The sequence below is a fragment of the Populus nigra genome, chromosome 16, assembly GCF_951802175.1.
Source record: "Populus nigra chromosome 16, ddPopNigr1.1, whole genome shotgun sequence".
Lineage (NCBI taxonomy): Eukaryota > Viridiplantae > Streptophyta > Magnoliopsida > Malpighiales > Salicaceae > Populus > Populus nigra.
In genome coordinates this window covers 3,107,906-3,124,188 of record NC_084867.1, presented here as the reverse complement: position 1 = coordinate 3,124,188, position 16,283 = coordinate 3,107,906, and the positions used below count along the sequence as shown (strand labels likewise).

The window sequence follows — 16,283 nt, the reverse complement described above, 5'->3', positions numbered from 1 at the left end:
TTCTAAACACAGTTTTAATTATGTAATCGAATGATTTTATCTTGTGGTCCAGAAAAAACTCAATAGCTAGCATGCTCTCAAATATAAACTAAAACACTATTTGTTTGTGCGGGCCAGTTATGTTTTTTAATTTTTTTAAATTTTAAATTATATATTTTTATTTTTTTAGATATTTTAATGTATTGATATTAAAATTGAATTTTAAAAAATAAAAAATATTATTTTAAAATATTTTAAAATAAAAAATATTTTAAAAAACATTGAGAGTTATCCCTTTTATAATTCACGAGAGTGTATTGATTTTGTGTTCATCCAAAATTGGTAAGCATTTCAATCGAGACTGTGGACCCTCTTTTGAGTCACATTTCCCACACCCCACCAACACACACTGCCCAAAACTCTCTCTCGCAACCAGTAACAGCCGAAAACAAACCCTTCAAACCCTTCAAAAATCTCGCTCTCGCACTCAACTCTAGAGAAGAGAGGGCGTCACTAGTCATTTTCGAACCCCCTTTCAATCAGTCATAGATACTCTCCTCACCAATTCTCCAACGGAACGGCACGACTCGTCGTTTTAAGGCTTGAACTGTACGATTCCAGGTATGGTGTGTGCCATAGGTTTTATTGATGTTTGAAGAGTAAATAAACTGTTTCTGGGCCGCTTTAATCTCTGATCAAATGAAAAGATGCGAAATTGATTTTCAAATCTGGGTTCTTAATTTTATGTTGTTTGAATAAGAATTTGATGTGATTAACTGTATAATGCAGGCGATTAATTAGTGTTGATAGGGTCATTTTATTTTGTTTTGTTTGCTTCTTCTTTTTTCTTTTTTTCCTTAATGCTTTCACTAGGAAGCATTGTTAAAGTTTTCGAGGCTTTAATGGCAATGGGAAAAGTTGATTTAGAATCAACCGTAATGTTCTTACGAACAATGCGAATGAGCTGATGAAAGGGGCTGGTGAGCTAGATATTGATCTCATGAATAATGCTAGTTCTTCATTGATTTTATCGATATAATCGAGATATGCATTGCTTGTCGTTCCAGTCCATTTAATGGCAGATCTTATGCCAATTATTAATATATTTATATTTATTTTTTTTACTTTGTAGTAGTGAGTTGCATAGGAATGTGGCTTTGAGCTGCTGCAACAGCATATAACAATGCTGTATTTACATCTTGCTGTAAAATAGTTTATATTGGATACCATATCTAGGCTGGTATTTAGACCATGTGCTTCAGCATTGCATCTTCAAGGACATCTAAACTATTTCCAATGAACATAGCTATGAAGCATTTGTTTATTGTTTATAAAACTTGCGGATTCAATATTTTTGGCTTTCATACAAGGTTTTTGTTTCTCACTAAAAAGCTTCCATAACTCTTTAAAATTGTATATTCTTTTCTTCCACCAGTATATAATTTCTTTTCCCTTTTGCTTGGCATTAATCCACCTCATGTTTCGTGGTATGTCTCCTGATGTTCAATTGTACCTTTTGTTAATGCTTTTGCTTAACAACACATTTTTCTACTTCTCTAACACTGGGATTATTTCCTATTGTATTAGCTGCTAACAAATCTGAGGTGAGCACCATCTATGCCATTGAGAAGTTTTTACTTAATGTATAGTTACGGGAAGATGGGAGCTCTACCATTCTATGGTCCATGCATTCCTTCCCTCATGTCAAATGTATACATCATGATAAGTATAAAAAGTGTCAGCATTGCTTTCGGAGCCAACTACATTTGCTGAGAGTTGTAGTCCTTTAGAATCCTCTTGTTATTTGACTTTCTCAAATGAGATGTCAGAATACTTGATAGTAAAATATTGAGTTTTGTTGTAGTTGGTTATATTTGTCAGCAATGAAACAAAAACTGGGGAAAAATAAAGAACGCAGTATAGTGAGTAAACATGTGAACAACAATTCCTGTTTTAATAGTTTATTCGAAGTTAAGAAGAATTCTTTTGTTCTCCTTTCTAGCATTGTGAGAACTACATGGTCTGCTCCAGTCCTCTATTTGTCATCTCTGTATTGGCTGTTGTTGCTTCCATTTGATCCATGATGAGCTAAGGAATGAGAAGGTTACTGTAAGGTTACCTTTTGGATTTTGGAAAGACTAAACTTCCTCATTGTAATCACTTCTAGAAAAAGGAAAAATGAATTGATTGTAATGTGGAGACAAATAATTTTCTTTTCTTACAAATGGTTGCTTAGGATGCCTCTTGTTGCATAGGACAACCATGGTAAGATTACTTATTCAAATAACTGAGGAACTTCACAGTAGGATGTTTTACAAGCAAAATGCACTTGCATGGTACAATTCGAGCATGACATTTATGTATTCAGTTATAGATTTTTTTTTTATTTCATTCCTTTTAATTTCTGGTAAAACAGGCCTGTTGAATCTCTCCTCGACCATCTGGGTTAGCCAATTTTACTCATGGATAATTCAAGATGATTGCCTCACCTGCACCACGTTCTTTGTTATTTTATTATTATTTCTCAACCAAGTGTTCTCTATGTTAAACTGGGGTTTCACTGTTTCCTATTTCCACTATTGCTTTGTGTCAAACCTTGTTTTCACTATGTTTTGTCCTAATTTTTACAGTAATTAAGTGTGTGTTTTGTCCTTTTTTTTTGGTGAGTCTGACCAGCACATATTATTGAGTGCAGAGGTTGACTTTTCCATGGAGAACTCTGATGATGAAAAGGACGGAGTTTTTGGGAACTGTATGCCCAAAGAACTAAGTATAAGTTTAGCTAATGGTACCAAATTTGTAGATGAGGTACTAAGAGGTCCAAGTGACCGCTGTCTGGAAAATTTTCGTATGGATAAGCAGGCATTTTACAAGTTATGTGATATTTTGCAAGGCAAGGGCCTGCTACGCCATACGAACAGAATCAAGATCGAGGAGCAATTAGCCATATTCTTGTTCATTATTGGCCATAATCTACGCACTCGAGCTGTCCAAGAATTGTTCCGGTATTCAGGAGAGACCATAAGTCGCCATTTTAACAATGTTTTGAATGCTATTATGGCAATTTCATTAGATTTTTTCCAGCCTCCTGGATCTGATATTCCATCTGAAATCTTGGAAGATCCTCGATTTTATCCATATTTTAAGGTAATCCTAATGTAATTTGAGTTAATAAGTATCTTTCTTTTGTGTAACTTGCATCTAAATAAAAATTATTTACTTCTAGGATTGTGTTGGAGCAGTAGATAGGATGCACATTCCAGTGATGGTTGGTATAGATGAGCAAGGACCTTTCCGTAATAAAAATGGACAACTTTCACAAAATGTTCTGGTAGCATGCTCCTTTGATCTGAGGTTCCATTACGTTCTAGCTGGATGGGAAGGCTCAGCATCAGATTTGCGAGTTCTGAACTCAGCACTCACAAGGCGGAACAAGTTTCAGGTCCCTGAAGGTATTTTGCTTCTTTCACATCGTAGCTCACTATTTGTTTATTTGACCACCCTAGCGAAACGCCATAATTATGCAGCTTTTGAGGAATTGTTTTTTTCTTTCAACCTTTTACCTTCTTTATTTTACACTGCCTTTGAGGATTTCTGGTGCCAATTTATGTAATCAATCTTATTGCTTCAACTAATCTAGTTCTCTTTTGCTCCTGTTGCTGGTTGAAAATTTTGACGGTGTAGGCAAGTACTACCTTGTGGACAGCAAATATGCCAATATGCCAGGATTTATAGCTCCATACAACGGGGTTTTATGTCATTTAAATGAGTTTGTGGGTGGTTATCCTTCTCGAGATTCAAGAGAACTATTCAATCAAAGGCACTTGTTACTAAGAAACGTCACTGATCGTATTTTTGGGGCTTTAAAGGCACGTTTCCCTATACTGCTGTCCGCTCCTCCATACCCTTTACAAACACAGGTTAAGTTGGTTGTAGCAGCATGTGCGCTGCACAATTACATTCGTAGGGAAAAACCAGATGATTGGATTTTTAAAATGTATGAACATGATACTGTACTGCAAATGGAGGAGTCACTGCCCCCATTAGAGGTGGAACAGCCAATTATGCAAGTTGAGAACCCAGCTTTGGACATTGCTTTTGATACAGAACAGCTAGAATGTAGTTCTCAGTTGCGTGATTCAATTGCAGGTGATATGTGGGGTGACTCCATAAGTGATTTATCAACTATGTAGATGGATTTATTGTGATTTTTTAGTTTAAGGCTAGGGTTGGATTCTTTTCAAGATCACTGGCTTGTAAATTTTTAAAATTTGGTCTTGATCTTGATGCTGTACATTAGTGCTTTGTTTATAACAAAGAAATATATATATATATATATATATATATATATATATGTTGATCATAAATATTTCAAGTCCTTGTTGCATACAGTAGTTAATTGGAGTAACAATTATGGCAATGCATGGTTCTTCATGCCCCCTGCTGCGTTTGAACAGCTGATGCTCAGACGCTGTTCAGTTGGTTTTCTAGTCGATTGATTATAATCTTTACAAAGGTGCCAATAAAGAAGGGGTAAAATCAGTCTTACCTGAAAGCTTTCCAGGCTGGTTGCTTTTTAACGTTTTTTTGTTTTTTGGTTGTTGTGGGTGATGTATCTGTAACATTGGTTTTGTTATCTGGAAATGCCATTGTTAACTTCATCCCATTTGTCTTGTTGCATGACTGGGAGGCCCATGCAGAATTATTATTTTTTTGAAAAATACGAAAGTTTGCTTTCCAAGGAGGAGTGCACAACCCGGATCAAGTCCGCAATCCAATCAGCCTCCTATTCTTCTATGAATATTTTTTGAAAAATTACCCAGTTGGGTAAAAATTTTAAGAAAATGATATAGGTTAAAAACATATTTGAAAAATATTACAGTTTGATATAATTATGTTTTTGAATATCAGTTTTATACATGATTGTTATTCTCATTAACTTTTCAATAAGATTTAAAATTCAATGACAAAAAAAAAAGATAAGATAAGATGACGTGGCACGAGAAAAAATTGAGAAGAAAACTTAAAAAGAAAGAATAAATCACAGAAAACATATTGAAATTTTATTTTTAACACAGTTATAATCGTTGAAAAAATCTCGATGAGATGATTCTAACTATATTTTAAAAGACCACTAAATGAGATTGTAATTAACCTTAAATTAATACTAAACAAAATCTCTAACAAGATATAATCTTATTTGATGGTCTCTTAAGATGTGGTTAGAATTGTTTCGTCAGGATTTTTCTAACAGTATCGAATATATCAAAAATAAAGTTCTAGTGTGTCATGATGACCCATTCTTATTTTTTTTTCCTTTCCTTACCAATTTATCTCTTTTCTTTCTTGACCATTAAATTTTTATAAAAAATTAGTTTGAATGAGACATGAATTTTGAAATAAATGTTATTTTCAATAAGAGTTATGTACAACCGTTATTTACAAAAATTATTGTGTTAAAACCATGTTATTTTTGCAAACGTTTTCTAATTTATGCTTTTTTACCCAAAATTTTTATCAAATTATATTAAAATGATAAAATCCCCTGCTTTTATTTGAAGCTAATAGAGTGTTTTGTCGAATAGTGTATTTTGGTAATTAAATCCTCATCCCTTTCTCCTCCTGATACTCATTGATCTAGACTCTATAAATGTATCGCCGGCCGCCCTGAATTCTGACATCTACAGATTGAGTGTGCAGTGAAGATTGTAAAATACTCGCCATCAATCCGCCTAAAATTTGATAAAATCTGCCTGAGCTATACTTGTATATCGTGTAATCAATTATACAAAACTGGGTTTTTTTTAAGATGACATCACTGCTCATATAGATTGTGAAGTTGCTGCTTTTTTTTTTCTTTTGTTTTTATATATTACATCCTCACACTTTTCTTTCTAAATTTAATTCTTTTGTGACCTAATTAAATTAGAAGAATTTTTAAATTGTAGTAAAACTATAAATTAAAAGAAAGAGGACAACAATATAAAAGAAGAAAATACATGGCCATTTTCAAAGTTTTAAAATTTTTATTTTGATCTAAATTTTTATTTTGTTTATTTCTAGTTTGAATGAGGAAAAAGAAATTCATCGAAAAACAATGAAAGCGATAGTCTTGAAAAACATTTTATCCATCAAAAAGAAGGATCTATATGTCACTTAAGTTCCTCTCTCCGAGAGGAGTTCAATAAAAGCTATTTTTTCTTCTAAATATGGCAAGAAAAGTAGATTAGGTTTTGTTTAGTTTAATTTGATTTGAATTTTGTTTTTTGTGTTTTTGAGATTTTTTTTAGGTTTGATAAATAGTTTTTAAGGTTTATAATAGTATTTTAGAGGTGTTTTCACATAAAAACAAGTTGAAAATTGATTTTTCAGGATCCAAAGGCATGGACCCTGATTTTCCAATCACCGACAAGTAACTTGTCGCCCACCTTAAAAAAAAAAAATATATATATAGAAGCGGACAAGGAGGAGGAGAAAAAATTAAAAAGGAAAAATTTAAGGACGCTTGGGTTATTGATAAAGGTCATGCGTAAGAGTGAAGTCATTCAGCGTTTGACCTTTCTTTTTTATGTGTTTTTACTTTTTATTTTTTTTCATTAATTGTTTCTTTTAAAATATTGATGTATGTTCTCTTTCTTATTTCTTAAATAAATTGAATTATTTTTATTTTTTAAATAGTAATTGATCTTTTTATATTTTCTAGTTGCGTGATACTTTAAAGATATTAGTTTGATTTATATCAATTTTTTTCCTCTTATATTTTATATGAATTAGCTATATTGGTGTGGAGTTTTTATATATAAAAAAATCATTTGCAATATTAGCAACAACATTTAGCCACTGAGTGAAAATATTTAAAATAAAAAAGAATAATCAATTTAAGAAACTTATATATACATCTATTTTTTATTTATACCATGAGGATTAGATTCCAACTTCAACATTTAATTAACAATAACAAATCTTTTTTGATTTATCAATTCATATATCTCTTACTTTATTTTTATAAAAATATAAACAATATCTTTTTGTTTCTCAATTTAAAAATAATAATACACAAAAATATATACATAACATAATTATTTTTTAACATTAAAAACTAATTTAAAATCTTACATTTTACTTCCAGTTATTTTCCCCTTGGAGTGAGAACACATTTCCAAGTTCATAATATTAATCAGAATAGAATCCGAAAATATCTCCATTAAAAAAAATGGTGTCAGTGTCTTGAAAGGGCTAAATGTCAAGAACTCTAAGATCCTACATTACAGGTAGCTTTCCAAATTGGACAAATGTTGCCAAATAAGACACACAACCCCATAGACAAACTGAACATCATCCACTCATATTTAATGACAACTAATCAGTGTTTTAGATATTCGTTACTGTTTTGAATTGCATTCTAAACAGTATTTTTTTTTAAATTTTGAAATGTTTTCTTATTTAAAATTGATTTTTTATTTGTTTATTATTTTAATATGCTACTATTAAAAATAAAAAAATCATTATAATGTTATTGAAATAAAGAAGCAATAATAGTAGTTTTAATTGTAAAGGATGTTAAATTTATATTTTAAAGATTATAAATTCAAGCTAAAAACTTATATAATTATTAATTTTAAAATTTTAAAATACGTAAACTAAAATAGCAGGCTCTGATATTCCACATTAGACAGTAGTATTATATATAAAAAGTTGTGATCTCTCATTCATGGTGGCATACATTATCAGTCTCGCCTAAATGATTTCAAAATAACACAAACCTAAATCCCATCTATCAGTCTCCCCTGTCCTGCAGCAGTTAGTCTCTCCTCGGACGTCCCAAAAAAAATAAATTCAGAGAGAGGGTCGAGAAAGATGTTAGATCCAACAAGCGATATGCTTCCACCTCCATCTTCCCCTACCAACTCCTCCATCTCCTCCTCCGATCTTGACACTGAGGTAGGCACCCACTTTCTCTTGATATTCACTCAGTCTTCAAGGCTTGACCTTTCTTTAATTGTTACCGTTCTTGCTCTTGTTTTTCGTTTCTTCAATCGACCCATTTCTTGTTTTTTTCTTTAAATTTACTTGTTTCTTGAATTTCTTTAATTTACCATCTCTTGATTTTCTTTGCTTTTCTTGCTCTTGTTCAAGTGTTTCCATTGCTTGTTTTTGTTCTCGTTGTGCTGTTGTTATACAGTCTACAGGTTCTTTTTTCCACGATAGAAGCACAACATTAGGCACTCTAATGGGCGTCACGTTCCCTGCCATCACTTTCAGAGCACCATCCCAGCACCTCCACCCCGCCGCCGCGTCCTTCGCCACCGAAAACGTCGTGAACGGCGGAAGCCCCAGGAGGAACACCAAGAAGAGAAGGAACATGGCGGCTTCTGCGGTGGCGGAGCGGAGGAGACGGAGGTGGTGGAGCCTGTGCCGAGATGGAGGGGGGGCCAAGCCGGCATCTTTGAGGGAGTTTCTGGAGGTGGAAAGGAGGTTCGGGGATGCCGCGTTGGAACTTGAAGGCGTGATGGTGGCAGAGCACCCAAGGAACGGAGGAGTGAATGGACGGTTGTTGTTTGCTGATGGAAGGGTCTTGCCACCTGCTGATGTTGTCGATGATGGTAGTTCATCATCATCATCAACGGCCGGTGCTCATTGGCGGTTTCCGGTTTCACTAACTGGGATCTGCAGTGGCGGTGCTGGATAACACATTACTTCTAAAAAATTGTTTCTTGGTTTTCCCTTTTCTTTTCATCGATGCTATTTAGTTTTATTTTACTTACTTAACTCCTTGTCCAATTCGATTTCTGTACAGAAACAAAAACCATAGCTTTGGCCTTCTGGGGATTACATTTGTCTTATTTATTTGGAGAAAAATCCCAGTTTAATTTATTTTATTTAATTGAATAACTGTTCATTAAAATGGATGGTCTTGCCATCTGCATAGAAATCATAAGGTATAAATAATTATAAAAATCCTGAATTTCATTTTCTCTCTACGTGTTCATAACTTATATTTTTATTGTGTATTTTATATATTCAATAATAGTTTATTCCTCAGACAATCTCAACAATATATTTTGTTTAAAATCATAGAGAGAAAATAAAATTTAGATTAAATTATAGTTTCTATTCTTTATACGTCCTCAACAATATATTTCATCTGATCCAGGAAGTATAAAGAGAAAGTAAAATTTAGAGGAGGGTTTTTTAAATTATCATAGATCATAATTGGAATTACTTTCCCTGAAAAAAAACCTAGAGTTTGGTAAAAAGAAAGAAAAAAATAAACTTTATGATAAAAAAATAAAATAAAGTTTGACAGATTCTCACAGGAATCACATGGTTCGGAGCTGCTAATGGCATAATTCCCTCGACTGAGTAATGATGGCTCCGTGATATGTGAGGCAGCCAAGGTGCATGGATCATGTACAAGTTGCCTTTATTTAGCAATGGAACCAATAAAAAATCCCTTTGTTTTTATATTTTAAAAATATTTTTAAAAATTTAAAATATTTTTTATTTTAAATTAATTTTTTTTATATTTTTAGATCATTTTGATGTGCTATTGTCAAAAATAAATAAATAAAAATTATTTTGATATATTTTTAAATAAAAAATACTTTGAAAATTAACTGTTACCGTCATAGTTTTAAAACCTAGCCTGGTGGGTCGACCTGTGACCCGTCCGATCCAGGGCTGGAACTGGGCCGAGTTGAAGAAAAAACAAGGGAAGGAAAAACCCGATGTGACTCGACAGGTTGACCCAACGACCCGGCTGATCCGGCAAGACCCGATTAAAAACTCATTTGCAACCCGTTGACTTTTGTTTTTTTACTAAAACGACGTTGTTTTAATTTAAAAAAATAACCCGGGCCGGAACTCGGGTCAAAACCCGGTCAAAACCCGGAACTCGGGTCTTGGATCGGGCCGGGTCTAAAAATTATAGCTACTACACTTCTAAATATCCTCGAAATATGGTTTTCATGAACAAACAGTAAAAAATCAAAAACATTTCCTTTGATTGGTTTCAATGAGAACTACAATAAATTATCTTGAAACAACACACAGAACCAATCTTATTGACATTAGTGTATTCTAATGGATAACTTAACTGGTCAGCTTTTGATTTTGCTTTCTAATAGTTAAAAGTTCGAGTTCCCTTATGGTTACTAGAAATTTACATGATTATTAATTTCAAGGCTCGTAGGATTAGTTAAAGTATATATAAACTAACTCAGGCATACACATTAAAAAAAAAAAAAAACGAGTATGGCATTAGTGTTCTTCTTTCATTGTCCATAATATTATCATTAGCATGGGACCACATTCTATTAAAAGCTTTCAACGTTGTCTCCGACCGGAACGGGCAAAAAGAAGATTAACATTTACCACTAACTATTCATAAGCATTGCATCATTGCCTAATGAGACTCCTCGATCCTTCCAAGTCTTTTTTTTATTTTATCTTCAAGCTGGAGATTCTTTCAATTTAGTTTTTAAAAGTTCTTTTGTTTTTGTTCAAGATTTTATCCTTCTCTTTATATTTCGTTTCTGCGTGTGTCCAAGTTGTCCATAATTGTTTTAGAGATTTAATGACATGGTAATTTTGTATTAAAAAATTTAAATTTTTATGTAAAAATAAAACTCAAAAAATAAAAATTAAATTTGACATTAAATAATTGATAGTTTTTCCCCAAGTTGACTGTTCAAAAAAGGTGTGCAAAGCTACACCTTAAATCTTTTATTTTATTTTTTAAGAGTTTAGTTCCTTCTGAATTTGGATTTTTTTTTTCGATCTCAAACTTCATTTATTATTTGTTACGTGTTTCATTTCCTGGGTCATGAAAAAAAAGAAAAAGTTGTTGAGAGATTTTAAAAAGAGAAAAAACTTTTAACTGATGAGAATAATTTTGATTTTAATGTTTATAAATTCATTTTTAAGAAAAAAATTTAATGAAAGTAATTTTTATCTTCAACAATGTCAAAAAAATAGATTAAACTCGTGATTTTTTATTTGATTTAATTTTAAGTTTTTAAGTTCATTAAAATATGTTTCGTTGTTAAAAATGGAGTTATGGAGGTTTATCATTATGTTTTTTTTCTTCATGTTTTTAAGTAAAATAATTGTTAAAATCTAGGATTTGAGATTTAAAAACCTTTACCTTAATTTTCCAATCATAAAAAAAACTTTTAGTACTGAAAAAGATGACAATCACCCCCCAATTATTATTATTTTAAATAAAATAAATGACTTGTCATTTAATTTATTAAAAAAAAATTACATCAATTTATGTTTTTAAATTTAGAAGTGCCTGAGTTTCATGCGAAACTAAACACGCATATCTAGCTCATAAATAAATAAATTTATTTAAATGATATTTAAATAATTATTTATTTATGCCACTATTTTAAAATTATTTTAGCGCCTTTCATTGTTTTCCAAATAGTTTTATATGAACTTAAACTACATATTGTTTTAAATATAGATTAAATATCTATTTTTAAAAAGTATATTCATATTACCAACACATGCTTCTATTACAAAATAATTTAGAATTCCATCCGCAGCGTGGCATGGCTAATTGGCTAGCTGTCAATGTGGAAAGCACTTGCCTTTCTGAATGTGCCGTTAAGTATGACAAATGACCCACTAACATTGACAGTTCGTCAAACAATCATGACATGATTGTATTCTGATCCAGGCCCCAATGTATTCAACAACAATATACGGCTGACGGTTTCTGTCAATTCTACCCAGGCCCATTTTGCTGCATGCAATTTTGAGAGGATAAATTTGTCTATTAGCATCTAAAATATAATTAAATGTTAAAATAATATGTGATAAAAATGTTTTGGAGAAGTAATATATTTTGAAAATATTGGGATTTAAAATATTTTAATAATATTGTGTTTTAAACCATGATATCTCAAAATCTAAATATAATTTTTTCTGTATAGAAGTTATATCTAAAATTTTATTTTAATTAAAAGAATCTGTTAAAAATTACAATAACTGTAATTAATAAATTCTAATCAAACTCAATATATTCTCATATTCTATAATCATAAGTAGCCCCCAAGAATACAAAAAAGAAAATATATATACATACAAAATGAATATAAAATAATACAATAACACAATATTCAAGTAATTTCAAAATATACAAACAGAACTCATCTATCTATTTACGTCTACGTCGTTTTGTCTATTGGATGATTTGAGCTTATCAATAATACGACCGGATCCAGCTCCTGCTCGTATCTGAGTGATCTTATTCTCTGCCATGACACCATTAAGAGTTAACCTCTTTCCAAGGATTTCAAGTCCAGAGCAGCAAAAATTTAACCACTTGGATACTACAGTGTAAACTTTGCTTTCTTCATCAGTACTACAAAAATAAGATGCGGCCTTTCGATTGTCTCGTAACAAGAAGCAAACCTAATATTAATAAAACATTAATATTAAATTAAAAGATAAATACATAAAACTCAACGATTAACATACATTAATCTTAAACAGATTATATTACTTACATGATGTTGAATCCACTAAGCATGTTGCTCGCACTGCATATATCTAGATAGAGGAACCTGCTCGGGATCCGGAATAATGATTTGTTGTGTTATACTCATGTACCAAATCATATAATCATTGTTAGTAATTATAAGATGCATATATGTAAATATCTCATTCCTTCGTGCATCCCACTATGATACATAAGCATTATACCGACCTAACCACTCTCACTAGTTAATTATCAAAATGATATTAATTTAATTTAATTTATTTTCTATTTATATTTAATGGATTTTTTAAAAATATTTTTAAATTATTACTGATGAGGTTACTGAAGGATTCTGTTGATATATTCTAGAGAGTTGAAAAATAATTACTGCAAATATCATTGTCACTATTTACTTACTAATGAAATTACAGACGGTCTATTTGATGGTTATATGTCAAATTCACCGAGGAAAATATTGATGGACAAAAGAAATCTTCGATGGGCTGACATATGGTTTTTTTATCGGTGATATTTTATATTCATTTATGAAAAAAATGACAGAATGAAGTGGATAAATTTTTATTTTTTAGCATGTTTTGCCGTCAATAAACCCATCAATAAAATTATTACAGATGGATTCATCAACAGACCACAAATCATTGATGAGAGTTTTTCCAACGGATTATTGTTGTCCGTGAACCCGTTAGGAAAATTTGTGCTGACAGACTGCGAATATAAATACTGATAAAAAAATTTGTTGTTAAATCTAAAAATTCTGGTAGTGAAATACATGATATTTCTATTTATAATTGTTTCATATATAGTTCTAAATGGAATTTAGTTATATTCAGAAATTAAGTGATCATATCTTAAAAAGTATGTAGTTCAATTAATAAGGTTGAGGTATAGCAACAGTATCATTTAAATTTCATAGGAAATGTCGTAATTCTAATACAAACTTCTCTATTTTTGAATATAAATAGCTGGAGAACTTATACTATAATGAACTTGACAGGCGCATATTGCTAATAATCTACTCAAAATGTCAGCCTCCCCAAAAAAGAAAAAAAGAAAAAGAAAAAGAAAGAAAGAACAAAAGAAGGAAATTGAAAGAAAAAGAAAAACCATATATGCTGATCATCAAGGCCGCCTACAATTAGGAGTTTCAACAATGGTTTCCAAGGCGGGCTTCCATGATCTTTGCTTGGAATACCTCTCCATAGGCTGTGGTTCTGTGGCCATGCTGTCCATTGTTTTTCCTTCTGAAGGGAAAATGCAAAACTCACTAAGGACCGGAAAAATCTTGCCAAAATTGTTATACTTCAATGCTTTGGTAGCCTTGTAAGTGAGAGAGCTCATTTCCTCATGCGTTAGCACAGAGTAGAGAAGTTCCATGGGCAAAACAAAGTAGAATTGGCGCCTCTCTAGCTGATCATCAGCTGATAGACCATGAACACGATGACCAACTTTTAGGCTTGTAGAATCACAAACAAACTGTCCAGGGTTCTCTAGCATTAATTCTGCTGCTTTAACTGGCTTTGTGTAGATCTGCAAGTTGCCACCATTAAAGAACAAGACCTTCACTACCCCATTTGAGATGATTGACGGAGCACAAGATGTTGCATTCCCCATTAGACACAAACTAAGATAGAGGGAGAGAAAAAGAGATCAGATCAGTGGCTAGCTATTTCTTTAACACGAAGAGATCAAATTTGTAAAGGTTATATAAACAGATGGAAATAACTTGATTTGAGGTTGATGGGGTCGCTCAAAATGATCCAATTTATCATGCATAGTGGTGGTTGAAGAATAGAGGAAGGGTCCCTGTCCATTGTTGGTTAAGATGTCTCAATATTCAATTCAAGATCACACACTTCACTCATAGGGTAGGCAGGAAGGTGCATGGGTTATTTGTGCAGCAGAAGGAGTTAGGGCGTGAAGAGGAGACACGTTCCAGCTAGAAAATGGAAAAATATGAGTATGGACAAACCTGTAAAGCACAGAAAAGTCACAGTAATGGATTCCCTTTTCCATTTGTTTTTGTTAGGGTTTAAATAAACGTTTCCATTTTTTGTTTATGAAGGAGAGCACATGGCTAGGCATGGAGAAGGAGGTGGGACAAATGGAGCAGAGCTCACTTACGGACAGCACCAAACTAATGATTGGGCATGGTAAGAAGCTTAAAGTCTTTGTTACGATTCCATCCTACGGGCCACCTAACTCCTTAAATAAACATATAGATATATAAATACTTATTTATTTGTAGTTGTTCTAGCTTTTCATCCACCTACATGCATGGTTACAATTCTGCCTGGAAGAGAAGAAATCAAATTAATAAATACAAAACCTATGTATTATAAAGAGTATATACATGTATTTAATTACGTATACTGCAATATAAGGCAAGGTACGAAGGAATCATTACATATACAGGCAGATTTGAAAGAATATATGTACAGGAAATAATTCCAATCTCAGAAATCTTTGCACGATATTATATATATATATATATATATATATATATATATATATATATATATATATGGTCTCTATACGTTAGGTAGCAAAATATTCCATAATCTAACAATAATTAGTTGTTAGATTATGGAATATTTGTTCTAAATTAGCTGTCCAATGGGAGTGCATATTGGATGAGCATAATCATATCGAATTTGATTTTGTTTTTTAAAAGAAAAACTTGTTCCCATCTTTTCACATAATTAATTGGTGTGTCCAAATATACAAATTCATGCAAAAATATATTTGAATTATAATATTTGTTTACCTTTTTTACATAATGATCATGAAATTAATTAAAACGCGTTTAATTAATAAGAAACATAGAATAATTTAATTCCTAATTAGATCGATGAAATCTTAATTAGAACAACTAATGATAAAAAAGTTTGGTGAGTTTTGTAGAATTGAAACAACATTGAAGAAGAATTAAAGTTTGGTTGTTAGCTAGCTAGCTAGGGCGTCGGTACTTAGAATGATGCTTGACGGCAACAAATTAAGAGCTGGAGATGGTTCAATTTAATGATCATCGCCGTAGCTGGCAAGATTGGGACTCTTTGGGTACGTTTTCATTTTTTACGACCACTTCCTGGCCCGGCAACTCTTCAATTTCAACTCCAAAATCGAGCACGAAGTTGAGTTTTATGAGTGTGTTTTGATGCACTTATCAAACCTGGCTCGATTATATTAAAAGCTATGATTTAAAATGTAAATCAGGTCAGTTTTTAAGTTGAATTAGAAAAGCTATTTATATTAAATTCAAAATAGGTCAATTGAAAAGAAATTTTTTTTAAAGAAAATAAAATGATGTATTCCATACTAAAATGATTGAGTCAAGATGACTTGTTGATCCACGAGTTGACCTCATAACCTAATAACCTAAATTTGTTTATTAACTAGCAAATAATATGTTAACCCCAATGATGGTTGGTTCAAGTAATTCGGCATTTATTTTCTTAAATAAAATTTTAAATTCGAGTCTTGTGAACGAAGTATACTATAACTAGAAGAGTTTTATCTTTTAATGGGCCATTCTAGCTCAACCGGATTAGTTGGGGTCTAATGCACTTCTAGATATCAGGGTTTAGAAAAAAAAAATAAGTTTTTTTTTACATGAAACAACCGTTATTATACCTGTTCAAATCAGTGGTTAGTGAATTTAAATTACCACAACCGGTTGAGGCAGTGAATTAATAAGTTTTTTTTTTTATATTTCTCATTTTTGAGTTTCACTAAAAAGTAAAATAAGCCAAGGATAAGTTTCATTGATAGAAGAAGAGAAGCATCCATTTTGGGT

General features: G+C 31.8%; 3 protein-coding genes across 3 annotated transcripts; 2 read left to right on the top strand and 1 right to left on the bottom strand.

The window, feature by feature from the left end:
* Nucleotides 1–318: 318 nt before the first annotated feature.
* On the top strand, nucleotides 319–4,318 carry LOC133675506 (uncharacterized). Its single transcript, XM_062096908.1, has 4 exons — nucleotides 319–600; nucleotides 2,675–3,126; nucleotides 3,206–3,431; nucleotides 3,664–4,318. Exons 2-4 carry the CDS (start codon nucleotides 2,689–2,691, stop codon nucleotides 4,170–4,172), a joined length of 1,173 nt encoding a protein of 390 aa, XP_061952892.1. The 5' UTR covers nucleotides 319–600; nucleotides 2,675–2,688; the 3' UTR covers nucleotides 4,173–4,318.
* Nucleotides 4,319–7,668: 3,350 nt separating this feature from the next.
* Nucleotides 7,669–8,863, top strand: LOC133675520 (uncharacterized protein At3g17950-like). The gene is made up of 2 exons (XM_062096926.1): nucleotides 7,669–7,920; nucleotides 8,162–8,863. The coding sequence occupies exons 1-2, from the start codon at nucleotides 7,837–7,839 to the stop codon at nucleotides 8,666–8,668; spliced, it is 591 nt and encodes a 196-aa protein (XP_061952910.1). The 5' UTR covers nucleotides 7,669–7,836; the 3' UTR covers nucleotides 8,669–8,863.
* Nucleotides 8,864–13,373: 4,510 nt separating this feature from the next.
* LOC133675602 (uncharacterized) lies at nucleotides 13,374–14,481 on the bottom strand. The gene has a single exon (XM_062097027.1). The coding sequence runs from the start codon at nucleotides 14,099–14,101 to the stop codon at nucleotides 13,610–13,612; it is 492 nt and encodes a 163-aa protein (XP_061953011.1). The 5' UTR covers nucleotides 14,102–14,481; the 3' UTR covers nucleotides 13,374–13,609.
* Nucleotides 14,482–16,283: the final 1,802 nt, after the last annotated feature.

What these genes read in the sequence shown, in the direction of transcription:
- LOC133675506 (XM_062096908.1), top strand. Translation starts at nt 2,689, where the DNA reads ATGGAGAACTCTGATGATGAAAAGGACGGAGTTTTTGGGAACTGTATG. An exon ending in GATTTTATCCATATTTTAAG is followed by an intron (nt 3,127 to 3,205) that starts GTAATCCTAATG and finishes ATTTACTTCTAG; the next exon opens with GATTGTGTTGGAGCAGTAGA. An exon ending in CAAGTTTCAGGTCCCTGAAG is followed by an intron (nt 3,432 to 3,663) that starts GTATTTTGCTTC and finishes TTGACGGTGTAG; the next exon opens with GCAAGTACTACCTTGTGGAC.
- LOC133675520 (XM_062096926.1), top strand. Translation starts at nt 7,837, where the DNA reads ATGTTAGATCCAACAAGCGATATGCTTCCACCTCCATCTTCCCCTACC. An exon ending in CCTCCGATCTTGACACTGAG is followed by an intron (nt 7,921 to 8,161) that starts GTAGGCACCCAC and finishes GTTGTTATACAG; the next exon opens with TCTACAGGTTCTTTTTTCCA.
- LOC133675602 (XM_062097027.1), bottom strand. Translation starts at nt 14,101, where the DNA reads ATGGGGAATGCAACATCTTGTGCTCCGTCAATCATCTCAAATGGGGTA.